The 26,927-nt window shown below is 40.5% G+C and overlaps 1 protein-coding gene across 1 annotated transcript; it reads left to right on the top strand.

Moving 5' to 3' along the window:
- The first annotated feature begins 1,349 nt into the window (after window positions 1-1,349).
- LOC125430935 (cystathionine beta-synthase-like) lies at window positions 1,350-26,927 on the top strand. Its single transcript, XM_048493312.1, has 15 exons — window positions 1,350-1,525; window positions 8,021-8,127; window positions 9,652-9,786; window positions 10,084-10,163; window positions 12,682-12,813; window positions 13,897-13,966; window positions 14,166-14,257; window positions 14,367-14,492; window positions 14,858-14,942; window positions 17,352-17,457; window positions 18,714-18,788; window positions 20,743-20,877; window positions 23,009-23,117; window positions 25,251-25,335; window positions 25,876-26,927. The coding sequence occupies exons 1-15, from the start codon at window positions 1,350-1,352 to the stop codon at window positions 26,061-26,063; spliced, it is 1,701 nt and encodes a 566-aa protein (XP_048349269.1). The 3' UTR covers window positions 26,064-26,927.

Genomic DNA, 26,927 nt, shown 5'->3' with positions numbered 1-26,927 from the left:
GAGGGCAAATGTAGGGGTGTCACTACTTAAAATAGCGCCCAGGGTTAACCTGGATGCCGCGCCCCCTTCCACAGCTGCTCCCAACCCTACTGAGACAGGTGCGCCGCGTAGTTGAGGACCAGTGAGTGGGGCTCGCCTTGCTCACACCCAAGCTCCATGTGAAGATGAGAGCAGGAAGGGCTCATTTGAGCTTAGCCTCAGTCAGGCTCAGACTGAAGCTGGCTGCTGTCAAACTTCTAGCTTTATACCATTAGCTCCACTCCTCCAAGGTCCAGCTCCAGTAAGGTGGAGCTTGGGGGCGAAGTCATCCGTATACAGCTAGAGTCTCGACAGCAGCCAGCTTCAGTCTGAGTCTGGCTGAGGCCAAACTCAAATGGCCCCTTGCTGCTTTTATCTCCACATGGATATCAGACATGGCGTCAAGTGGCTGGTCCCACCTGACCTCCACATGGGGAAGGGGAAGAGCCTACCTGGCCCTGTTCCCAATATCCACATGATGCCTGTGAGCAAGGCAAGCCCCTCATTTACTGTCTTCAACTAGGCCCCTGTCCTGAATTCCTTGGGGAGTTCCAGACCAGGGCGTAGTTACAAGGGGGGGGGGCACAGCCATAAATGCAGCCCAAGAAATGGTACCCAGGGCTCCAGCCCCCTCAGGCCCCTCTGCCAGTGGGCAACGGTGGGTCTCCAATCAGGATTCCTTAACTCTACATATCAGGATGAGTGCCCCTGGCCCTCTGGTGAGTGGGATGCTCTGCAGCGCTTTCCTACTCACACAGTAGTTTGGGAAAGGTAAGAAACTACTGAGTCTTCTCATGTCATCCTTACCATTTTCAAATAACAGTGGCAATTAATGGAAACCCTGCCTTATCCTTGAGCCCTATAGAAAGAGCAAAGGGTATGGGAGACTGATAGAATATCTCTCTCACTTGCTGTTCAGTATAAATAAGATAAGAAACAGCAGGAGCCACTCAGAGAAATCTCTGCATTTCCCCCATGCCAGAAAACATATGGAGGAGAAGGGGTATGGGTTGTTGATGAGCACAAATAAAGGCTGCCTGGTAAGCTAAGCAATGTGTGTGGACTTTTAGCTCTAATGTTCAGTCCCAGGATCAACCAGCTGAACTGATATCACAATATTGCTCCACAGATTTCCCCACATAATCTAAATTCTGAATTGTTATGTGAAGACTGTAGTTCTGACAGATGCAATGTCTGAGCCACAGTTGACTCAGACATTGCATCAAATAAATACATTCCAATTTGTCCATCCTGCCCATATGCAAGAGTTAGGAACTGAGAGACTGCTGATTAAAATGCTTGCCTTTTTTCCCTTCTCTTTTAAGTTCACAATGTCATGTGTTTTCACATCCAACAAAACAATAAGAGTTTGTCCTTTCCTCAATGGGGATGTGGAAAATCCAGAACCCAAAACCAACAGCACATGGATTCAACCCAATTTGCCCAGCAAATGTACATGGAAACCAGGAAAATCCATCGCAGAATCACCTCATAATTTTGTGCCTCTGTAAGTAGCACCTGGGTTACCCTCTGCAGACAGAAACTGTGCTCTCATGCTGACCTCTACTTTGCCTATTACATTGATCAAAGATTCATAATTGGTCCTATGAGCTTTTCTTGTTCAGCCTTGTCTTAGTGTTGCTTCATGAAATGATTTCCAAAGGTAGATTATATATCTGTGTTAAGCCACTGTACAATCACACACATGGGTGTGAACTTCCTGACATTACTTAGACTCTCAGGGCTTGTCTGTATAGCAGTATTTCATGTTCCTGTGTTGGTTTAATACTTCAGTAGTACACAGTAAAGACAGTGCAAAGGCAGACTCCATTTTGTCCTGGTAGATTCTCATGATGAATATATGTATTGACCATCACATGCTGGTCTAGTACAAGCAAATTTTGCATGTCAGGTCTGGAGAAAATCAGAATGCTCGAATAGTGTTTCTAGCCTCTGTCTGTATGGATCCATCTATGTTAAAATATGTTTAGGGGAGTCCAATTATCTATGAGCCTTAGGAATGAAAATTGCTAACCAGTTTCTCTCAGATAATTATAATTAGCATACGGTAGCTAGCTTGTGTGAAATGGCTTCCACAAATGATCACCAGAAATGTTTTTAGACATTATTTTGGTTAGAATATTTATCTAATCTATATGTCAAAATTGTATTCAGAGGCATATTCAGAGGCATATCTAGGCAAACTGCACCAGCTCACAAAACACCTCCCACCCCCAGCAAAACATACATGGCTCTCTCCCCACCAACTCTCTTTCCTAATGTTGTCCCTTTGAGGTAGGTTGTTACCCTGAGAAACAGCTCCAAGCCAGTGCAAGTGGGTATTAAGCTTGTAAATCTCTCACATATCACCCCCAGCAAAACATTTACCAAACAAATGTCAGCATCATCTTTCACGAAACTCCTCCAGTGGAATCCACCCCCAAACAGCACCACTTTCAGTGGTGTTTAAACTAGGGAGCCCAGATTCTTCTTTTAGATCCACCTTAAAGGGAGAATCTGGTGTCCCCAGTGTAAAAACAACATTGAAAGTGATGCTGTTTCTGGGTGGATTCTCCCCCATCCTGAAATAGCATCACTTTCAATGTTTAAACTGGGAACCTCACATTGTCCCTTTAAATCCATGCCGAATGATTTAAAAGGAGAATCTGGGGAAATTTGGGGGGGTGCCTGCTGGCAGGAGTGCAATTGTTAAGCGAGCAGCACCAAACTTTCAGGGTATCTTTAGGAGACTCTCCTGATGATACCACCCAGGTTTGGTGAAGTTTGGTTCAGGGGGTCCAAAGTTATGGGTGCTCAAAGGTGTAGCCCCCATCTTCTATTAGTTTCCGTTGGAAATAATGGGGGATGGGGCACCCCCTTTGAGAGTCCATCCCTGAAATTTTGGTGCTGCTAACCTAAAAACTGTGCCTCCTGCAGACCAAAAACTGAAAAAAAAACACTAAAAAATACAAAACACACACAAACGAACCTGAAATTTTTGCAAACTGTACCCCATATCCCTTGGCAAATATACCACTGCTGATATTTCTGGGATCAGAGGAGCATCTGCCTCTAAAGGTAGCAAGATACTAGATTATTATCTTCCATGGATTTATTTTCAGTTCCAGCCATCCCCAGAGCCAGTCTGGCTTTACTGTTCTGACCATTGTTGTTGCTTCATAAGAGAAACAGAGAAGGTTAAACTCTCAAAACAGAAATGGGGGTACAGTTTGCAAGTCTGCTTATACAGTTTGCAAGTCTGCTTATATGAGATCACGGTGCTTGTGGTAACACTGATAAGATTCTCTTAGTTTATACAAATAATCTGTTACTAACCAATTTAGAAACCATTTTTTCTAACTAATGTTCCAGGCATTTTTCAAATCCTGTTATTATTTATCAGGTTACAAGGTTCATACACTCCAGAAACTGTAGAGATTTTTCTGCCTGGGACTATTTGACTTAACATAGACCAGTGACTGAATGCTTCCTGCAATAAAACAAGTTAATGATAAGCGTTAAGTATCTGGAAGTAGTTTCATTTTACTTGTTTAAAGATAGGTTTGTCTCTTATGAGAATCCTGTGTGCATAGCACACTTTGTCCTAGAGGACAAGGACTCATAAATCCCAATCCTTTCGATCAAGCCCCAGATTTTCAAACTTTTCAAGAAAACACTCCGATTTTAGGATTAACACTTCTTGCTAACACTTAAATAGCATGGGCACTTATGAAAAAGGTGCTAGGATATAGATTTGAGAGGATTTGTAAATGCTGAGTTGGTTCATTGCTCAAGTGTCAGTGCCTAGTCTGATGCAGCCATCAAGGAGCAATTCAAGCTGTAGATGTACAAGAAAGATAAGACATTTTTGCAGATTTTCTTCATCCCAGGTCCTGCTTGAGGTGGCAAAATATTTTCAGATTACCCTGTATAAATCATGGATCTGTTCAGTTCCACATAAAAGGACTGAGGGATTTGACTACTCACCAGTTATGGTTCATATTTATTTATTTATGTTGTTGTTTATAGTCTTACTGGGGCCTAAGGCGGATTATACGGAGTATGTTAATACAATCAACAGGTCATTCAATAAACAGTGAAATAGGATTCAGGTTGTAGAACCAACCAGAAATCTAACAAAACAGAAATGAAGCAAAGTGTAAGCGTTAACAATAACATGACACATTAAATTATGCAAAATTACACAATGGGAACCAACCCACAGCAAACTATGCACAATAGTACAGGCCACAGTTGCCAATAATTTATCCATGTAACTTTGTAAAGTCTTTTGTAATAGTTCTACCCTACTGCCCTGCATAGAAAAGTCCTCTTGAATAATTCAGTTTTGCATAGTTTGTGGAGAGCCAGGAGAGTGGGACCCTTCCTGACATCTTCAGGTAGACCGTTCCATAAAGTGGGGGCCGCAATGGAGAAGGCATGTGTATGGGCAGTTGCTGATTTTGCCCACTTAGGATGACTGCTATGTCCATTATTACTTTCATAAGCCATAAGCAATGTGCATTTAAAATAATAATGAAATGGAGAAAGGAATAAAAGTAAAACAATATAAAATTAACTAACTTGTGGATGCCAACCATTTGACTACATACATAGTTTCAGGACATAAATTAATTCGAGAAATCAAAATTTTACATTTTTTGTTTCAGGTCATTCCAGTTTTAATAAATGAAAAGCATTTAAAAGAATGGCAAAATATAGTCAATTGTAGGATATAGAATATTGAACGGAATATTTAGAGAAATTACAGAGAAGGTAGTTTTAGTATGACAAAGAAAGTTACAATTTCAAAATGTTTTGAATAAGTTGTTAAAGTGGTTGGAGAAATCGTCACAAAGAAAACATTTGTCTTCATGACAAGACATTGACAGCCCCAAAGAGGGTGGGGATGAATGGATCTCTGGAACTGGGGCAAGCTCATGCAGGTGTGTATGCACTGGCAGGGTGGGCAACCTACGAGGCAGGTGAGCGCTTCAGATTTCCATGGCTCCCAACCTGGAAAGGTGGCTGGTATTCCCATTTTAGGTATTTTCTAAGTTAAAAAATACAACACGTAATTGAAAAATAAATCAGTTAATGGCTGCTGCTTGAGTAACTTTCGTAAACATCACAACTGAAGTTATTTTGGAAGAATGGGCATGAAAAGATACAATTTTCATCAATGTCAAATTGAGACATTCTAATTTGACCAGGTAAAAGGGCTGCTAAATCCTAACACATCATATACCTCATTCTGAATAGGGACACTGAATGTGATTTTAAAAATCTGGAAAATGGAATTAGGGACAAGCAGGGGAGATTTTTCTGCATACTTGGTGTGGGGTGGGAAATGAAGACACATGATGCACATAAGCACAAGTTGCAAAACTTATCAAATGCCAAAATATATTTAAGCCCCTCTTTGAGCTTGAAGCACAGATCAAAAAGCCCTCCAACGCTCCCTCTGATTGGCAGAGAGGGAGGAGCCTGAAGTACTCTGTGTCAAGAAACCTGAGTTCAGAGTTCAATTTCTGATTGTTTATGCAGACACACCTCTTCAATTTCAAAGAATGTTGGCCTATAGCTCTCACACTGAATTAATGGCTAGATTTTACTTTAAAACCAGTCCAATAAATCCATCCACTCAATAAGCGTTTTTCCCCTAGATGAATAACAGGTTAATGAATATACATTTTCTGCTGTACCTGCTATTTAAACATGTACTGAGATAAGAAATGCCATTTACCTAGAGGCTGTTAATGTTGTTCCACTGGAAATCAAGGCCAATGAGGCCAATTACACTAGAAAATGACAGCAAAATGTGAACATTAGAAAAAGTGAAATTGACGGTATTCTTGTAAATAGCATTGACAACATTCTTGTAAAATGGACAGCATTCTTGTAGTGATAACTCTCTCTGACTTGATATTTCTTTCTAATAAATCTCTTCCTAATTTTGTCTTATTGACAGGCAAAGTGAACTAAACTCAAGTAAATGAAGTCATAGCTTATGGCAGGTGGCCTTGCATTCTGGGATGTAATATGTCATAGATAGGCAAAGAGCTGAAGTTTACCCTGATATTAGTCTAAGGAAGTGATTCTTAATGGGGAGCATGTACCCCATAGGGATGATTGTGACAGGAGGCTGGCTTGCCCCTGAAGAGAAAATCAGCCACTCGGATGAGCCCATAGGAATGCTGCTCCAGCACCCAGTCACCTTCAAGAAGGAGGATGAGATGTTGAAGGGAACACAGGAGAAGAGAGAGTGGAGTTCCACCTCAGAGAGAGAGGAGTGACAGCTCGGGTCTGGCTCGTCCGTTCTCCCAATTTACAATATTTTCTGATAGCCAACATAAAAGGCAGTAAGTGTATAGGCTCATGCCATTCTGGGGATTATATGAGCTCTCCTGAAAGCCCCCATCAATACTGCAGCTTACCTTCCAAGTACCAGAAGGTAACCCCTTCTGTACATGCAGAATAATGCACTTTCAATCCACTTTCACAATTGTTTGCAAGTGGGTTTTGCTATTCCGCACAGTAAAATCCAGCTGCAAAGCGCACTGAAAGTGGATTGAAAGGATTCGATTGTCTACATGTCTTGAGAAAAAGAACCCACATAACAAGGAAATATTACAGCCCGCAATTGGCTGTGAAATGGAGATGAAAATATTAGCATTATGATTTCCCAGTTGACCTATGTATCCCATTTAGGCATTTTGTATCCATTTTATTTCATGTGATTCTGTTCACTAATATTGTCACATTGGCCCTTTCCGCACAAGTTATCCAAAATGTTTGCAAAATGTTTTCAATCCTCCCCCTTTACCACAATGTTTGTCTACACTCACGCCCTTGTAATGATTTATGGCCACCATGAGGTTTCCCTCGTCCTTTTTTGGTCACTTGTAGAATCAATGCTTCATTGCTTCAAAGCTTCCTAGCTGCAGTTCTCTGTATCTATAAGTATCCGTTGGTTCAAAATTTAAGCCAAAACAAGAAAAAAAAATGACAAAAATGACAAAAATAAAGAGTGGAGGGGGAATGGAGTGAACCCAGGGACACAATAAAATGGCTTTGAGGAGGAAGTTCGAGGACAGCACAGAGATATGGAAAATGGAAGTGGGAAAGATAGAATGTTTTAAATATGCCCACACAGCTAGGGAAGATGCCTTGAAAACGTTTCAAATGAAAGAATCATTTTAAAATGGGATTTTGATCAACCATTCCTAGCTGGAAATAAAATGTTTTTGGAACCGAAGGAGGAAAAAACAATGTGGAATTCCACAGAGGAAACATTTTCTTTCCTGCCTGAAAACATTTTAAAAGGTTTGTGCAGAAAGGACTATCATCTTGTGCTTAGCTTTTAGTGAACATGTACACTTACTCAGTATGTGGAGGGACAAGGAATCTTTAAATTCCTCTGAGTCTTTACATAATTTTTCCATGTTATGCTATGCCTAATTGCATAATATATGGGGGGGGGGGGACTCATTTTTGTAATGAGTAATGGGAATGGGTTGGAATCTCATGTTGTTTTAAAGTTGTCCATGACTGTTTTGGCGAATGCATGCTATAATCACTGAGGTTCTTTACAACTGAGTGGAGAGTACCTGAGTAGAGTAAAGATCTTCATGTAGATATGCAGTTGCATAGAGCTTTAAAGTGGAGAGAACATACATGCACTATAATTTTTTACATGCATTTACCGCCCATAAAAACAAGGAACAACCAAGCTACGCACAGCTGTAAATCCCTGATGCCAGTATTATATAAATAATTCTGTTTTGCTGGAGCTAAAAACAGGATCAAGATACTTGGATGCTGTGTGGTTTCCGGGCTGTATGGCCGTGTTCTAGCAGCATTCTCTCCTGACGTTTTGCCTGCATCTGTGATCTCAGATCCTCTGAAGATGCCAGCCACAAAAAGAAAGTTTCTCCAGTCACAAACAAAGTTGTTGTTTCATCAAATTTCTCGAGGTTTTCGTTTTCTTTCTCCTTTGCAGACCAAAAGAACCAAAGATTTTGTCAAGTATTTTGGAAAAAATTGGACATACCCCTTTAGTTCGGATTAACAAAATTTCAAAAGCCTATGGGCTTAAATGTGAACTCTGTGAGTATTCCTTCCCTGCCCCTTCCTGTATAACATTTTTATATCGCTACGTGTTGCAGGAACACCTATTACAATAGAGGAGCAGAAGTGAAGTTGGCCCATTTAAAGAAGCACTAGCTTTTTACCCTACAGCATAGTAGTGCTTTGCAGTGGGGTTTTCCTATAATTTTTCATTTCCACAGATTCTCCTCCTGCAAAGTGTCCCCACCTGAGCCAATCTGCCATTTGCCTGCCCGCTGTTTCCTTGTTTTTCCATGTAATCTCAATTTGAGAAGGTTGCCTGCCACATTTTTTTTAACCATCTTTGGTCTAGCATTACTTTGCTAGACTTGGTCAATTTCATGTCAATTTCACTGGGTCTATCACTGCTACAATAGACTTTCAGCATTAAAACAACAACAAAAAGCCCTTCATGGCCTGAAGAATGGGAGGAACTGCTGTGGTGTGGGCAGGGGAAGGTAGGGAGGAGAGAGAAAACTCGAAGAAGGCCTAATGCATATGGATCTCCTTCACTTTTCCCTGTCAAGAGAGGGAAAAAAGTTGCACTTTGAGAGCTTTTGGAAACTAGGGATTTTCTGATCTGAGAGTGCAGTGAGTTCTGAAGAGGGGAAAACATGTGCATACCCAAGAATCCAACTTGAGGGGAATGTAATTTCAAGGCAAAGGAGACAACAAGTGTGTAAATGACCATTTAAGCATGTAAACCCTCCAAAATTAACAATTAGATGATACATGGATGAGGAGGTAACATATGATCCAACTGTACCTAGTTTACCAGGAACAGTTCTGATTTTCTGGTACATGTCTCTGGTAATAAATGTTTCTCTACACAAGATATCACATGTATGATGGGGAGGGGTGAGTCTATGTGCATAAACTTTCCAGTAGATGCTATGCTCATGAGCCAACAATTAAACATAGCCTTGGGTTGGATGTGCATATATGTCCCAGCTCCCTCCTCTTTGCATGTAGATTTCAACCCACCTAGTATCATAGGTTGAGAACTTCTATTTTACCATATTTTTGCCTTTTGGGGATGCCTTGTAAAACTGTGTGAATTGCTTGAATTGCCATTCTTTATGGTTTAGCTGCCCTTCCCAGAGAATTCATTTTTCTCTTATTCTACATTGTTGCCTCCCCAATTTTTTTTTTTGCAAAACAAAACCTCATGAAATAAAGCATGTTAAATATAATTGTTGCTGATTTGCACATGGAAGTATTTGGTAGCATTAACTGAATCCAGAGGTGCATTAGGTTTAGGATACTGTCTCTCAAATGTATTATGGTAAAAAGTAAATGATTTATGATTACTTTTTTCTCCATTGATTGAGAGTGACATCTGGTGGCTGTCTTAAGTCTCAACTTCACCAGAGAATATTTTAGTTTCAAGTTTGCTCACAACTGGATCACAGCCTTTGTCTTTTAGAATGTTTCTAATAATAATTTTGTCCCCTTGGAAAATCTGGTGACAATAGTGAAGGCATACAGTTCTAGATTTAATTTATGCATAACTTAAAATTTCAGTGGCAAAGTGTGAATATTTCAATGCTGGAGGGAGTGTGAAGGACCGAATAACTCTGAGGATGATAGAAGATGCAGAAAAAGCTGGCATTCTAAAACCAGGACATACACTCATTGAACCTACTTCAGGAAATACAGGTACGTAAAAAGCTGTAAAAGCACGTAAAAGAAAATAACATTTTCTACAACTGTATCTTTATCGCCATACTATTATAATATTCCACCTGTAGAGGGAATTTTTTTTAGTCATACAAGTCAAAGCCTCAGCAAGAAACAAAAAAAATGACAGTTGATTACATTTTTTTTGAAGTTGTGGTTTACAGGCTGTTCCATTTAGAAATAGAAGAGGGTGAATATTCACACATCCACTTCTCTTTTTGTGGTTAAGAAATTACTATTTGTGTTGTTTTTTTCTCTCTCTCATTCATTTGCTAGGAATTGGGCTGGCCTTGTCAGCTGCAATAAAGGGCTACCGCTGCATCATTGTCATGCCAGAGAAAATGAGCATGGAGAAGGTGAGAGTCCTGGGCAGTTTAACAGAGAGGGCACAGTTGTGGCACATAGCTGCTTTGTATCAGTTGAGCTATCATAGTTTCAGCCCCATTCCTTCACTCTGGGAGTTTTATTTTAGGAAGCTGCTGAGAGTTATCTGTTGTTGGCTTCCTAACAGAATTAATTCATCCATACTTCCTTACATGGAAGTGTTTTAAATCAGTTTTAAAATAGAAGTGTACATATATGCTTTGAGATTACGAATGGAAAGCATTTTTTTCAGGCCATTTCTTCAGAAGATAATAGCTTGCCAATACTGAGGCATTTGAAAATGTCAAAAGATTTGTGAGATATAGCTGATTACTTTAAGTGGACCGATTAACTGATGCTGTCAAAAAAGCAGCCTAGGCTTTTGGGTTCTTGAGAGTAAGTGGACACACAGCAGACCAAATAAAACATTTTAAAGTTTTATTAAAAAATAAAAAACAGCATGAAAAGTCCTTCAGCATGACTAATAACATCTGCATAAATTGCAGAAAATTAGCTGAAACATAAGACAGGATAAAGCACTCACAAATATGCAAATGTTAGCACAGTCCTTAAAATCCATTTAGAGTTGGCCTTAGTTTCTTCCAGCAAGTATAAGTCAAAGAAAAGTCACAGCATTTCAAGTAGGTTCAGAATAGAATACCAACTCTAGACCCATAGTAAGTTTTTTTATAAGGATTCATCAATCACAGCCAGGGGAATCTAATTCAACCAATTAGAGCCAAATTTGAGTGGAACTTTCCAGAGTCAAGCTTCTGGTCTACACATTAGCCAATTAGTGACTAGGGCCAGCCTGGCACAAATAATCACAACATCTCCTTAATGTTTTGAGAGACTGAGACCGTAGCTGATACTCCCTGCCAGTTCTCACAACATCAAACAGGTGAAACAGAATCTAATCAGGACAGAGCCTTCCAATTAAAGGAGACAGAAAAAAATTCACAGGCCTGTTTTAAATGGTTCGCTTTCACAGCCTAAGCAACTTGACCAAAGTTCTGACAGGGATTGAATTTCTTGACAGATGCCATTTTAGCAGCTGATGCAGCAGGGGGGTCAAGTTGTTTTGTTGAGATTATGCCATTAGGTAGTAGGTGGAGTGGAAAACTCCTCAGATTGAATGAGTCTGTGTAATTCTATACTTTAAAATAACTGAAATTCTACCATAAATTTAGAAGTGTTCTACCCCATTTTTCAACTAAATCTCAACCTCAAAGTAGGGTTGTTAGAGTGTCAGAATAGACTTTTGGACCCCCTTCTAACACATCAATAATATTATGAAGTAATATTATTGAAGTAGAATTCTGGACACAAACCAGAATTCCTAACACATCAATAATATTCTAGGGTAATCCACCTTACAATCCCTAACCTTATAATCACTTCATAGGTCTATTAGCCATAATGATAAGAAGTGCCTGGAATAGAATTGAAATGCAACCATGGTACTGTAGTACTGTTCTTTAAATTCATTTCATTCTTACACAGAGCACCATAGGATAAGACTTCCACTATTAATATTATTAAAGATAATATTACATATTGAACAACACATACAATGTCAAATGCACACCAGATCTCCCATGTGTGTGCAAGCTGTTAACTTCTGTCTTATGGGCAAGCCATGTACAAATTTCCACTGTATACAAAAAGCTGTCCCCAGTACTGAAGTTAGCGGGAAACAAGAATGGAAAACATTACATGTTCAAATGATAAGGATTTGTTTAAATATTACTGTACATTTTAAATGTCTGGGAGTGGGGGCTGTGATTCACTGATAAAGCACCTGGTTGGAATGTAGAAAGCCCTTGGTTCCAGTGATGGAGGGGGGAACTGCGCCTAGGGCATGAGCTGCCCGCATGCCCCCTCCCGCCCCCGACACACCCTGGCCCCGACACATGATGGCAATGGCGGCACCCGGGACAAGCCACCCTGGATGTCCCACATTACAAGCAGCTGCCTACACGCCCTATCCTGCATGGATCTGCAGTCCCTGGCAACCCATCCTTTCCCTCTCCGAGCTCCAACAACACTGGGCTTTGGGCACTGCAGTAGCACCACTTATCTCCATTTTTTTAGTAGTGGCTCCAAGTGCAGGAGCACAGAGGAAAGGGACAGCAGTTTTTCCACTTTTTTGTGAGCAGACAAACAAAATGTTCCTTCAATGTTAAAATTTTTAGCACTCTATCTGGTTTGGCAAACCAAATCCCATTCTTCAAGAAAATGGTGACCAAGGAATCTCACCTATGATATGCTTAGGTTTCCTTTGCAAGATATCTGCCTCTGCTGTTTTACATCCACCATAATTTAAAAGTTATCTTCTCAGATGTGTACAAACATCTCCCATCATTATTTCTGACCCTAATGTACAGATTTACTAATCTACATATTGAGGTGCTGGTTTAGTGTCAGATACAGAATCCAGATTTAATGCTTTAGGGTTGGAATTGGAGCAAAGCAAAAAGTTAATTAAAGGGGCTGTTTTTCTTTGTACAGGTGGATATTCTGCAGGCACTTGGAGCTGAAATTGTAAGAACCCCATGCGCTAGTTTTGATGCTCCAGAATCAAATGTCCGTGTTGCTTGGAAACTAAAAAATGAAATCCCAAATTCACATATTCTGGACCAGGTAAATGTATTTGTTGCATGTATTTCTTGTTATGTTTAATTGATGGGTTTTAAAAAAATCTTTGCCCATTTAATTAATCTATACTAACCTTAGATAGGAAATTCATTTTATGTCCACCATGATAGAAATGACTTATTTATTTTATTTAATAGGCCGCCTCTCCCCTCCCAGCTGACATCAGGTTAACCCACACATCAGGTTAACATCAGATTAACCCACACAGAGTCCTTTTAATGCATTCTAATCTTGCTGAGCATACTGATGAGAACAAAACTATTTGCTTTAAACTGGGAATATGATCTTATGCATTTTGATTAATATTATGCTTCAAGAAATTTGTGCATAGCAGATCTGGAGTCAACTGCTGTAGTTCCCACACACCTTGCATGCATAGGAGCAGTCATAGAACTCCTATGTGTATAAAGGCTTCCTTTTTCACTTGAATGCCAGGAATAGTACTGTCTTCACAACCTCACTGAAGGTGCAGAGTTCTCCCTCTCATTGTAGTGTGTGGAGTTCTGAGGATACATTAAAGCCTCTACAGAATTGTTGCTTTGCTCTTTGACAGTGAAACTCACTTAGTTCGCTGTGAGATATTCACTTGCTATACATACAGCAGATAACAATGGTGCATCCATGTATTTCAGCTTTTGTGAAATGAGTCACTGTAAAGAAATAGATAACATTGATCATCTGGGTACAGAGGCATTATACCTTTTTGCAGTTAAATGCTAGGGATTAACAAAAGGAATACCAAATGCCTAGTGGATTCCACACAACATATTTATAATGAGTTGCAATCATTATAAATGAACTCGTTTTCCTCAGTTCATTTATAACAATTAAACTCATTATAAATATGCTGTGTGGGGTTCACTCTTGTCAGTTTCTTAGGGACATCTGGTTGGCAACTGTTAGATTCACAGTTCTAAATCAGATGGACCATTGACTTGACCTAGCAAGATATTCCTTAAGATTTTATGAAATATTTTAGTTATTTACCTGGTAGTTCTTTACAAATCTATATTTGTCTCCTACTCATTTATCAGACAAAACCTTTTCTCTGTTTCTTTACAACAATAGTACCGAAATCCAAGTAACCCACTGGCACACTATGACACCACAGCTGAAGAGATTCTGGAGCAATGTGATGGTATAATTTTGGCTTTTTTTTCAATATAATGCATTAAATATCCTTTTTAGCAATTTTGGTTAATATGCAACACCACGGCCACTGTTCTTCTAATTGATAAATCAAGATATTTTCTACCAGTGTATACAAGTGTTTCCTTTTGGAGCTTTGGAAAGGTGTGTGGTGTGATCATTACAGATTTTTTTCACTGTAACCTCAGGCAAAGTTGATATGATTGTGGTTGGAGCTGGCACAGGAGGCACCATCACTGGTATTGCCAGGAAGATGAAGGAGAAATGTCCCGAATGCAAAGTAAGTGAAAGGCTTCTCAGCCCCAATTTAGACATTATTTCTTGTTTATTAATTGTCTGTCAATTCTAATTTTTAAGACTCTGATTGATAAATTTATCTTCCTTTACAGATTGTTGGAGTAGATCCTGAAGGCTCTATAGTTGCTCTGCCCAGCTCACTGAATACAGCAGAGGATGCAACAATGGAAGTGGAAGGGATTGGACATGACTTTATCCCAACTGTCCTTGACAGATCTGTAAGTGGCAAAGTGATGAAAGACAGGAGACATAGAATTGCCAGATGAATCTGAGTGCAGACTATGAATTTGAATCAGGAATGATCAATCTCTGGATCTACATGGGACAAACATTAAATTTCTGAAAATAGCAGATTCTTAGCCTTCACCAGTTATACAAATGAAGATAAGTGTGGGAGCATAAGACTATTATTCTATATAGATAAGCCTCATTGGTAGAATTCAAATCCTAATCAGAATGGGTAAGTGGAAGAGTCTTATTTCAGCTCTCTGAAAAATCTGTCTCCAGCCTCTTGTATTGAGCAGAGGTGCCTACCTTGAGTGCCCCTGAAGCTATAAATGCATTTTTTTTGTTTCTGTTGTAGGTGATAGATCAGTGGTATAAGAGTAATGACACTGAATCTTTTCTTATGGCTCGCAGATTGATTAGAGAAGAGGGGTTGCTTTCTGGTAAGCATGACTGAACTGATGCTTTCATTGATGCTCAGAACACAAAAAAAGTCAAAGACATTATTCAAAGTTGTGTTGGTGTTCTGAGCATCCATCTAAATCAAGGAAATTATTTGCTGGCCTAACGTAAGAACCCTTCCACCCACTCATTTCTTTATACAATAAACAGGTATTGCTATTGGTTTGAATGCAATCCAGGAAACTTTTCTCTAAGTAACGTTTCTATTGTACAAATATTTTACAGTAAAAAACTTAAGTTCACAAAGCTCCTCATTTGCTCACTTGGAAAATTCTACACTCCTCCTCCCATCTAGCATGTCCATGTATATACTGAGTACTGAATTAGAATGTGGAATTGCACAAGATTTGCTAGGTTGAACAGAACAGCGATGTCATTAGGGCAGAGAAACAAAACTCCTTTCTACCTGTACTATTTTTGTTACTTTCAATGTATTATTTTGTTATTTAAAAATAATTCAGGCACTGGATTGTTACAGTAGAAGTAATAACACAAACAATGACTATTTACTGTTGAGGCATTAAACTGTGTGGACACAGGATCAGTTTTTGAATCGTTGCAAAAAATATTGCAATTACAGAAGGCTTCCTCATCCCATTGCAGTAATGCTTCATCTTTTCAAGAATCTCTGCTCTAAGCTTCAACTTGTAAAAAGAAGATGTTCTGTTCTATGGTGTTATCTGATTCTGTGTTGCTCAGAAGACTTTAGTAGTAGAAGGAGCAGAGCAGGCTAACGGCATATCCTTCATGTCAAATGCAGGTTTGGTTTGAGGTCTTTTATAGGCAAAAAAAAAAAAGAAGGAAGAGAGTGTTCTTTGTGCTTATTCTGATTTGGAATTATATTCATGGACTGAAGTTTTAAAGTTTAGCTTTAAAAGGGGCTTGGACAGATTTATGGAGAAGTCGATTTATGGCTACCAATCTTGATCCTCTTTGATCTGAGATTGCAAATGCCTTAGCAGACCAGGTGCTCGGGAGCAGCAGCAGCAGCAGAAGGCCATTGCTTTCACATCCTGCATGTGAGCTCCCAAAGGCACCTGGTGGACCACTGCGAGTAGCAGACTAGATGGACTCTGGACTAGATGGACTCTGGTCTGATCCAGCAGGCTCTTTCTTATGTTCTTATGTTCTTAAGTTTAAAAAGGCGTTTGCAATCCAGATGTTTAGAGAATAGCATTATTGCTAAAATTAGATATGTGGGGTCTCCTACATTCAAACACATGAGCTAATGCAAACATTAGGATTATGTGTCATTGTACTGGTGTAAAATATTATGATGTCTCTATTTAGTTAAGCATGTGGAATGACCCATAGGGTAATGTTTAAAAATTAGTGCATTATTTATTAAGTACTGATTGAAATTTGACAGCTGCAATGTATAGTTACATGTTTAGCAAAGTAAGATGGAAAAGGCTCTGATTCTGTGTATTGGCCTCCATCTGTATGACATTTGTATGTCAGCATAGTTGCTGTCTGGACCACAGAACATTTCATAAGACTGGGCCACCTGTCATGGACCAAGAAACTTCAAAATATTATGTCTGATATTTAGTCTGCCAGCCTGGGTAAGTGCTTCTTGGTGATCACCATAGTTAGATAATCAGGTACAGCAGTGGGCACTCTATACTGCAACCCTGACATCATAACAGTAAATCCCCTTGTGCTGAATCATCAACCTTTGCAGAGGTAGTCACAGGAATGCGTGCTTAGGAACTGGAAAATTTCAGTGCTAACCAATGAAACTGATGACAGTACACAAACCATTCAAGGACACAAAGGCACATATGTTTTGAGAAGGGGAATTATCTGTCTAATGTGTATACAAGTCCTGTAGGGTGTCTAGGTCTTTAGTTTCTACTACATTGATCCTCTGACCATACACAAAGTTTGGGAGGTGATGGGTCTAGGACCAGCAAATCTCCATGACTGAATCATTGGTACACAAGCATCATGTCACAATAGAAATAGTATCTGTACTTTCTGGAGACATTTCACTTAAGAATTTGTCAATATTTTCCCTCTTATCTTCCAACTATCTTTTCCCCAGTGTCTTTTGTTTCTTTCAGTCTAACCCCAATACTAGAAAGTTAGTTCAGGTGGGAGAAAATGCCCAGCAATGTGAGATAAACAGAGGGAGGGAAAGTATTGAGAATGTCCACCATGCCCTTTCTGCTCTTTTCTTTTGGTCTTCACCTAACATATAAACAGGGCAGATCTTCATTTCAGAAGTACCATGTCGAACCTTTGCTATACAAGGCCTCAGTTCTTAAAAACTCTGAAGAAGCAAATTCATATCCCTCCATCTGCAATCTGGGATCGTTGTTCCACTATTAACGTCATTGTTTCATTCCATACTGGTTTACATATCTGCTGACTTCTTTATGTGGCAGGAGGAAGTGCGGGCAGTGCAATGTGTGCAGCTGTGAAGCTTGCCAAGCAGCTGAAGGAGGGACAACGTTGTGTTGTCCTTTTACCTGACTCTGTGAGAAACTACATGTATGTTGTCTTTTGTTTCTGCTTCCCATGTATGACTGTTCTATGCTGCTCTACCCAAACTTGCAAAACCTATGCTGTTGTTTTCCTCTCCAGTTATATTAGCAATACTGAGGAAATAGTTTTAGAGTTTGTCTATAAAAAATCAGGAAACTTTATTTTGTCCCCCAAGATTGATGTTGGTCTAATCCTAGAGATATCAGATTCCAGCGTAGAATTAGACCAGCATAAATGAGTTGTCATTAGGTAAATGATTCCCTGAAAAGAAAAGAAAAACCGCTACTGTTAGATGATTAGATGGAAAATGTTGTTAATGTTTTATAGCTCTCAGAAGAAGAAACAAAAATCTTTAAGTGTCATATCAGCTGTTAAAATTTAGTACAGAAAAGACATTTACACTAATATTGTCTAGAATGACTCAGTCTGAGTTATTATCCAGTTCATGATTATTATTCAAAGCACCGGGGGTGGGTGGACGGGTAGGTTATCTGTCCTTAGATAATCAAAAGCTGCTCAACTAGCGTTCACTAGCTACGAAACAATTTTAGTTTTAAGCTAAGTTTTTGAAGTGGATTTAAAAACACAGAAACCTCTGCAGTATTTCAGACTATGCTGTTGCCAGTGTAGGTTATACAATCCCTATATCTGCAGATCAATGGCAGGAGAGACTTGCTTGTTATACAGAGACTGCCTTTTTGAGCACACTCTCCTTCCTTGACTATCTAGCATTTTAACCACTACAAGATGGCTTTATACAATTTTATTTGTTTACCTGGTATATTTTATCCTACTTACCTCCCCACTGGGGTCCCAGTGGCTTACAAAAATTACAATTTTAGTTCCAATAAAACACAAAATATATACAAAAAATCCTGGGCTGGGATCCACTAGGTTAGTCTTTCAAGGCCAAGGACACCAGCCAAGGACCAAGAGCCCTTTGGGTTGCACCAGGCTACAAATATCTGCACCAGGCGAGAGAGAAGCATTCAGTCTGAAGTTACAATTTCTACAATTCTTCTTTCAACTGAAGGTATTCCTCAGCTTCAGTATCAGTCAATTGAATGCAACAATCTATTCTTTCCATTTAAAGCATACCATATGCATTCATTTTTTAATTTCTCTCAGTTACATTGTGGGTTACATTGAAGGTCTGAAAATGATAATTGAGGTAGGCTGAGAAAAAGAGATAAACTGATATTGTAATGGGTGTGTGTTTCTCATGTTGCTTCCTGTCTCTGTCTTTTATTCACTGACTCTAGGTCCAAATTTTTAAATGACAAATGGATGATCACAAATGGATTTCTGAAAGAGGATGTTCAAGACCATTATCCTTGGTAAAGTTCAGAGTAAATTCACTTGTTATTGTTTCCTGATAAAGAAAATAAGTCATCTGAACGTCATATCTTCAGTCATCTGAAAAGCCAACTACTGTGTTTCTCCGAAAATAAGACAGTGTCTTATATTAATTTTTGCTCCCAAAGATGTGCTATGTCTTATTTTCAGGGGATGTCTTATTTTTCCGCTCCACAGCTGCATGCTCTGGTGTTCTATTCGACGGGCATGCCCCCAAACAAAAACGTTACTACGTCTTACTTTCGGGGGATGTTTTATATTTAGCACTTCAGCAAAACCTCTACTACGTCTTATTCTCAGGGGATGTCTTATTTTTGGAGAAACAGGGTAGGCCAGGACATAGCACTCTCTGCCACCTTTCCTGGTGCCCATTAAGTGTTTTTAGAATGTGGGCAGGGCCAGATGGAGCTATTGCTTAGCAAGGCTTCTGATTGTCCATTAGATATTTGATTGGATGGAGTTTTTAAAACATTGCTTTGGCAACAGCTGCCACCACTACATAAGGATCTTGACTGTGTGATTGAAGGAAAGTTTTGATAGTCATTTGTGGCTGATTCTTTCTGCAGCAACCATTTTGTGGCTGATCCACCATGCTGTGTCAGAATTCCAAAGGTGCCCACAGGCTCAAAAGGACTGGAGACCCCTGATCAAGGCAACTGTCTTAGCATGTATAGACTGAGAAGTTAATGGGGACTGTTTTCATTTATGTGCACCAGAGATAACTGGAGCCTGAAACTTTTGCTGTGGCATTTAATGCTATATTTGTATCTCATATTTCTACTCAGGAAAGTGTACAAATGACACACATAACAATATAAAGGAACTCACAGCAATCAAAAGATACAAAAAGCTGAAAATTTCTAAAATTTTAAAATATTAATTTCATTTAATTTCCCAATAAAATCAGCATAACCACCCGAAAATAACAGCAATCACAACAACATACCTAAAGATCATGCCTGCAACACTAAGCACAATAAAACAATAAAGGGGAAAGAGTGTAGGCAAAGAGAAGGAAAAAGAAAAGGTGGGCAAAAAAAAACATCACAAAAGGCCTTTCCAGCAAAAGATAGAAACATCAGTTGACCTTAGGTTTGGCAGGGCTTTATGTTTTGACTGTGGCGGAGCTATAAGGGGATGGGGGGTGCGCTGTGCACCGGGCGCATGCCTGGGGGTGTGGAAAATTGCCCCCAGGCCCCACCCCCTTCTCCCCTCCCCCTGCAGCACCACCGCCCCAGGCGCCCCCTCCCACGGCACACCCCCCCCCCACTTCCTTGCCACTTTTACCTTAGTTCCTTTCCTTTTCCTAGAACTTTTTCAGGCTGAATAAAAGGCCTGTTCACAGTACAGGCTAAAAACGGCCTGAGGAACTACAATTCCTAGGAGAACTTGGGGCTCAGAAGGTCTCCTGAGAAGTATAGTTCCCAACAGGCTGTTTTTAAGCCTGAACTGCGAATAGGCTTTTTTTTCAGCCTGAAAAAGTTCTAGGAAAAGGAAAGGAACTAAGGTAAGTGTGGGAAGGGGGGATGCCATGGGGGGGGCAGGACGCTGCGGGGGGAGCATGCCCCCATGGAAAATATAGACTGCACACCGGGCGCAGTTTGGCCCAGCTACGCCTCTGTGTTTTGAATATTGTTATAATTCAATCCAGATGTATTTAGGAATATATCCAAATAGGCCTTTTTTGTGTGACCTGCAGTGAGCAGTTGTGAGGTAAAGGATCACTGGAGGTCAATTGTAATTACAAGAAAACTCTCCCCCCCCCCCCCCCACACACATATCAATGTTGGCAAACCTAGTAGGGCAATATTTAAATAACATAAGATCCTGGGAATAGGTCCCACTGAATTATTTGAGCCTTGCTTTTTAGTAGACCTGTTTAGGATTGCTCCCACTCTGACTCCTGATTTTATATGCTGATGTCTTTTGTAATAGGTGGTGGAATATCAAGGTGCAGAAACTGAATCTCTTAGCACCTCTGACTCTACTTCCAGATGTGAACTGTCAAAAGGCAATTGAAATCCTGAAGGATAAGGGATATGACCAGGCACCAGTTGTTGCAGAATCTGGGCAAGTATTAGCAGAATGCATATATTATCAGCAGTCTTCAAGATAATCCAGCAATTATCAAGGTATACTGTATTATTGCGGAATGTGCTGCAGTTTATGTAATTAGTGACACCTTTAATATTTTAATATTGGCCTAATCCAGCACCATAGCATAATGCTGACACGTAGAGAATCTCAAGAAACTTTAGAGCCATTTTCCCTACTACTTTGATCCGGTAAGATTGCCAGGTCTCCCATTACAGCAGGACATCCCCTGGCTACCTGTTCTTCTACTCGCCAGGACCTGAAGCACTAGCAGGAGGAAATGATAGGGGGTGGATTTGGCACATACTGGCATTGTGCCAGTATGCAGATGTCATTTCCAGTATGAACCACAAGAGACATAATAGATGCTGTAGACTTTACAAAAAACTCTATGCTGGTGTGACACAGGTGTGCCAGTGCTAATTCCTTGATTGTTGCTAGAGGTTACCAGCTGCAATCTGTAACTCTAACCTGTAGGAATGTTCTGCAACACATGCCAGGCAGCACTAAGAGCCGTTAGGATAAACGAATACCTCTAAATATTTCTCAGACACTTATCCAAGTCTTTCATTGTGTTAGTGCAAGCACTGTTTCCACAGTGAACTAGATCAGGCCTTGTATATTTAAAATATGAATGGGTACATTGTCCTCAAGGAAGAGGAAGGTAACTCTTGGAATCACACTGGAACAAAATGAGACTGAAGTTTTCTTAGCCTTATTTTGGCACCCAGTTGCCTATTCCCATTTGAACCTACCCAACCACTCCAGTCATCTTCAGAGGTCTTGGTTTGGGTGTCCTGACTATCTGATACTAGGCAGGTGGCAATCCACGAAAGAGCCTTCTCAGCCATGGTGCCAAAACTCCCTCCCCAGGAAAGGAGTTTGTCTCCTTTTATAGTGGTCTTCTGCCAGTGGGTAAATACTTCTTTTGTTTTATGTATTGTTGAAGGCTTTCACGGCCTGAAACACTGGGGTGTTGTGGGGTTTCCAGGTTGTATGGCCATGTTCCAATAGCATTTTCTCCTGATGTTTCACCTGCATCAGTGGCTGGCATCTTCAGAGCATCTTTTGTTTTGTTTAGCTTCCTCCCTGTTTTTGCGTGTATGTGCATGCTTATTTACTTATTTAAGATTTATACCATGCCTTATGTGTTAATGTTTTCTCTGATTGTTTTAAATACCTCCTTGTGGTGATAGTTGTTGCAGTTTTCCAAATAAAAAATGAGTCCAGGCTGAAGATCCTTTCAAGAAGTAAAACATTTCCTAACTTTCAAACACAAAGATCAGATAACTAGGTTCACTGGAAATCTCTGTCCTGGATTGCAGCAAATCCTGCAAGTTTAAAAGCAAGGAATAAGCAAAACATAAACTAGAAGAAGAAACTTCTAGGTCATAATTAGTTACTAGACAGCATCACCCTTTAGACTTTAGAACTGAATTAGCCTTCTAATTACCTCTCTGCTTGTTCTGTGTGCAATCTTTTGCTATTGAGTGCGCAATCTATTCCTATTCCAATGAGGAGAGCCTGAGTTGTTTGGCATGAAAGCACAGAAACATTTAAATTAAATAAATAATTAAAAGTATTGTCAGAAAAAAACAGGTGTATAGTTCCAGTGGGTCAATACATGTTCCAAAATCCATATGTCTGCCAGCGAACCACCAGAAAGATTTATGTTGGGAGTTTTTGCTATGGTATTAATTCCCTGGCATGCACAGGTCCAATTTGGATCAAGATCATGGAGTAAAGAAAGAAAGGGCTTGTCAAATGTCCCAAGGAAGCTACTTGGAAACTTACAAGTCCAATAAGCTTCCCTAAGAGGGCAGATAGGAGTTCTTCAGACTAGGAAAACAATATGAGAGGGATGCTTAAGATCCTTCTTTTTGCACGCCACAACCCCAGTATGAATTGGGCCTGGGAATTAAGTTCCCAGTTCAGAACTTACCTGTTGACAGTGTACATGCCCACTATGTGGACTTTTGGTATGTGAATTAGCCTCCAGGCTGCCCATCATAGCAATGGTTTTTCTCAACCACCATTTCCGGAGAAATTGATTAAACATTTCACTGAATTAACATAATATTTTCTGAGTTTTTGTATTTTCTTGTAGACACTTCTTGGGAATGGTAACTCTGAGCAGGATCCTCTCCTCACTTCTAGCAGGAAGTGCCCAATTCTCAGATCCAGTCATCAAGGTTATTTATCAGCAGTTTTCAAAGGTATTGACCCTTGCAGGTATTGGTAGAAACTTACAGAATCAGTAGATTCCTACAGTATGTGCTTTATTCCCCCTGTGAGCCTAATTCCAGGGGAAAGTATGGGGATGCAAAGGATAGGGACAAAAATTGTGTGGGAGAGAAGAAGCAGCATGAGAGAAAGAGAGAAAACCAACTGGTCAGAAGCTGCAATACTTGCTAAGAGCAATCAGGTACTTTCTGTTCCAGATCCATATAAAAAAAAGAAAGACAAACATTGTGCTCCCATTCAAGGCCTGAAAGATTTTATACAAATATAGTCTGTGTAGCTTCAATGCACATGATGTCTGAATCCAAAAATGTCTTGAAGTGCACAGAGTCCAAATACAGCTGGGTATATAGAAAATGTAAAGGAGAAAGTACAATTTGGGGGTATGGAATGGTATAGTACTGTATAGCCCAATCTCATCAGACCTTGGCAGGTAATCTGGGTCAGTACTTGGAAGGGAGACCTCCAAGGAGCACTTTGCAGAGGAAGGCAATGGTAAACTAGCTCTGCTTCATCACTTGCCTTGAAAACTCCAGCAGGGTCACTATAAGTTGGCTACGACTTGATGGCACTTTATGCATACAAACAAGTATCATGTGAGCACAGTTAGCTGTCATTCTGAGGCAAGTGTTGCTGCTATTCTTTCATTCAGAATTTTCATACATATAGGCCGTTTCCGCATGGCAGCGGAAACGGCTGGGTCGGCGCTTCTCGCGCCGACCCGAAGACGCTGGGACCGTCTGCACGGACGTTCCTGGGAAGAGGCGGGCAGCCGGCGCCGCGGAGCGCCGGCGCCTGCACGACCCGGCTTGTCCCTGGGCCTCCGGCGTGTTGCCGAGGCCTGGGGACACGCCCCCCTGGCCCTGCGCGCCTGCTCGAGCGGCGCAGGGCATGCGGTCCTCAGGCCTCAGCGACGCCAGCCGAGGCCCAGGGACAAGGTGAGTGCCGGAGTTGGGAGATGCCGCGGAAGCCGCTGCCGCTCGCCGCAGCGCTTCACGCGGGCGATGCCTGTGAAAAGAACGCTTAGCCGCTCTCGAATACTGCTGCCGCGGCCAACCGGCGCGCGCCAGCGCGCTGCTGCTTGCAGCTGCGCCGCCCGTGCGAATGGCAGCCTGGAGACGGCATTTTTACCGTCTCCAGGCCGTCATTTTCCGCCCGTGCGGAAACGGCCATAGAGTGAGTTTGCTGCCTCAGCTTCTCAGAAGAAGTAACATAACAGTCTGTTCCTGGGGATGCTAAAAAAGGCATCCTGGGAAGGTACTCCACATAGCTTTCTTCCCAAGACATCCTCAGAATACCTTATTTCAGCTCAAGTCATCTTTTTTTGAAAACCCTTCGAAGTGCACTTTTTCCCCATAAGGCGCCTGGAAGATATCTCTACCTGGTTGTGGGCAATGCAGAGCTCAGAAGGCGTCTTATTTTTCCTGCCCACCCATTTTGCTGTCTGGTCAGTTTCACTCTCCACTTGCACTGGACATTTTGTGGGCTGGTGAAAGAATTCTCCCTGCCTCCATTTGCTGAAGGTTGCCCCAGGACATTTGCTCTGCAGACTCCGATCCTGGGTACCTTTTCAGTTCCAAAAGTACATCTTTGTACACAGCTGGTCTTGCCAATTCTGGTAATATATAGTTTTCCTCCTTTTTTTTTTTGAGAACTATCTTTGAAGAGGCAGGGAGAATCCCTTCACCAGCACACAAAATGTTGGGCGCAAGCAGAGGGTGAAACTGATCAGAGAGCAAAATTGTCGAGCAGGAAGCAGCCTCTTTGCCACTGATGTCTTTGCTGTCTGGAAAGCACACCAGAAGCTGCCTTTTTAAGACGTCCCCCAGATGTTTTATTTTGGGTGCATGGAGTGAAAAGAGGCAGTTGCCTCTTTTTAAGATGTTGGACAGATGTCTTTTTGTAGTGTGCAGAATGGACCAACAATTGAGTTTGCCATGCTGAGTCCCCATTGGAGAAAGCGGTGAGATAAACAGTCTTAGCAGCCACCTATACATGACTTTTCCCATGAAGTTTTGGCAATAGGATTGCTCTGTGTAAAAAACTTTGAATGTCCTAGACAGTTAATTATAACATGAATTGTTTTCTGTTTGGAAACTTCTTTGCAGGTTAGTTTGGATGACACACTTGGAAAACTTTCACATATCTTGGAAAATGACCATTTTGCTATAGTTGTCCATGAATTGGAGCAATGTAAGTCCAATCCCTCTCCCATATTTTAAAAGCAAAAATGTAGTCATGGTGGTGGATGGTAGTTGCTACATGTTTGTCTTTCATTCATTGCATTCTGGTGATGCTTAAGGCTCAGGTTGAATAATCTGTCAGAAAAGGAAGGGTTTTTAGCTGTAGATCCTACAGAGTGCTACATGATAGAGGAAAGATATTCTCACATCATGTGTGAATGATTAAGCAAGGACACAGATAAGAGAGTGGTTTTTGGCTGCCTAGTTCCTAGGACTGCCCACTCCAGATTGGGAAATACCTGGAGATTTTGAGGGTAGAGCCTGAAGGTAGTGGGGTTTGGGGAGGGGAGGGATTCAATTCCATAGTCTCTGCCATTTTCTCCAGGTGAACTGATCTCTGCTTGGGAATCACTGGTTTAAAGTTACAGTTTGCAGGAGGTGAATTCTCAATCATGTGAAAAGGCACAGGAACAACAAAAACAACAGTCCTTAGGCCTATAGTAAATCTCTTTTAATATACCATCTCACTTTCCTTCCTGTACTCTTCCAGACAATGCAGATGGCAGCTCCTTCAAGAAACAGATGGTGTTTGGTGTGGTCACAGCCATTGACCTGCTCAGCTTTGTCACCCAGAAGAACAATTCTCTAAAGGAAAACAATGGAACTCTCAATTCAGTGTTTTCTGGAAAAGAAGTTGTCCTTAGCAGAGATGGAAACAAAATGACTGAGGACTTTTGAATATTTAATTCTGGTTTTGTTCACCAGCATGGCTAGTTTTCCATGTTAATTTGCCTGACAGTTTTGGTTAATGTTTGTTTCACATCCTGAATGCCACCATATAAAATAATCTAGGATCAGGTTGATCTGAAAAGAGTTGTAAATTTAAAATAAGTTTTTATTCTGCCATCATGTTCAAATAAAATTATTGGAGAGAAAGAAGAAGTAAACAAATTCTCCTAAGAAATCTTTCTGCATTGATTTCTATTTGACTTTTTTGGTATGTGTTAATATTAACCAATAAGCAGATTTGAAATTCTGCAGGCAGAGCAATAAATAACTACTTGTTATTACAAAAATTGCTTAAATAATATGTTGAGCAAAAAATAAATGCAATTTGCCAGCACAAATAGAGTTGTCAACTTCACAGGTTGCAGCTCGAAAGAGGCAACAGCTAGCTATTGGCAAGCCTCCTGAGATGGGAGGTGGAGTAAGGTTTTGGAGGTTAAATTTTTTTGCCAAGGTCCAAGTTTTATAGAAGGCATGGCAACCATTTCAGATCTTGGAGGCCAGTTATTTTACAGGAAATTCGCCTTCTTGTTTGGGACTTATTGTGATAACGGAGGTCAGACTTCTCATCATCGTGTAATGACTGAACAGACCACAAGTCACAATAATCACGTACTGATTATTTTGTCTTTCATAGCCTTATCCTTGGAATGATGCTAATCTCTAAAAATAGCCACAGTTTCAGCATTTGACCCACAACAGCTTTTGTTTTCTCTCTTAAAAATAAACATTTTTTTCCTAACTTTGCTTAATACAATTTATTTCTCTGGGGTATTTCTTTGAATCTCTTCCCCATTTGCTAGACTGCACCAGTGC

This window comes from Sphaerodactylus townsendi, linkage group LG04 (assembly GCF_021028975.2).
Source record: "Sphaerodactylus townsendi isolate TG3544 linkage group LG04, MPM_Stown_v2.3, whole genome shotgun sequence".
NCBI classification, from domain to species: Eukaryota; Metazoa; Chordata; class Lepidosauria; order Squamata; family Sphaerodactylidae; genus Sphaerodactylus; species Sphaerodactylus townsendi.
This window is presented reverse-complemented; position numbering and strand designations above follow the sequence as displayed.

Excerpts from the sequence above, each read along its gene's own strand:
- LOC125430935 (XM_048493312.1), top strand. The coding sequence starts at position 1,350 with ATGTCATGTGTTTTCACATCCAACAAAACAATAAGAGTTTGTCCTTTC. Across the intron at positions 10,164-12,681 it reads AGAAAATGAGCATGGAGAAG|GTGGATATTCTGCAGGCACT; the intron begins GTGAGAGTCCTG and ends TTCTTTGTACAG. Across the intron at positions 23,118-25,250 it reads TTTATCAGCAGTTTTCAAAG|GTTAGTTTGGATGACACACT; the intron begins GTATTGACCCTT and ends ACTTCTTTGCAG.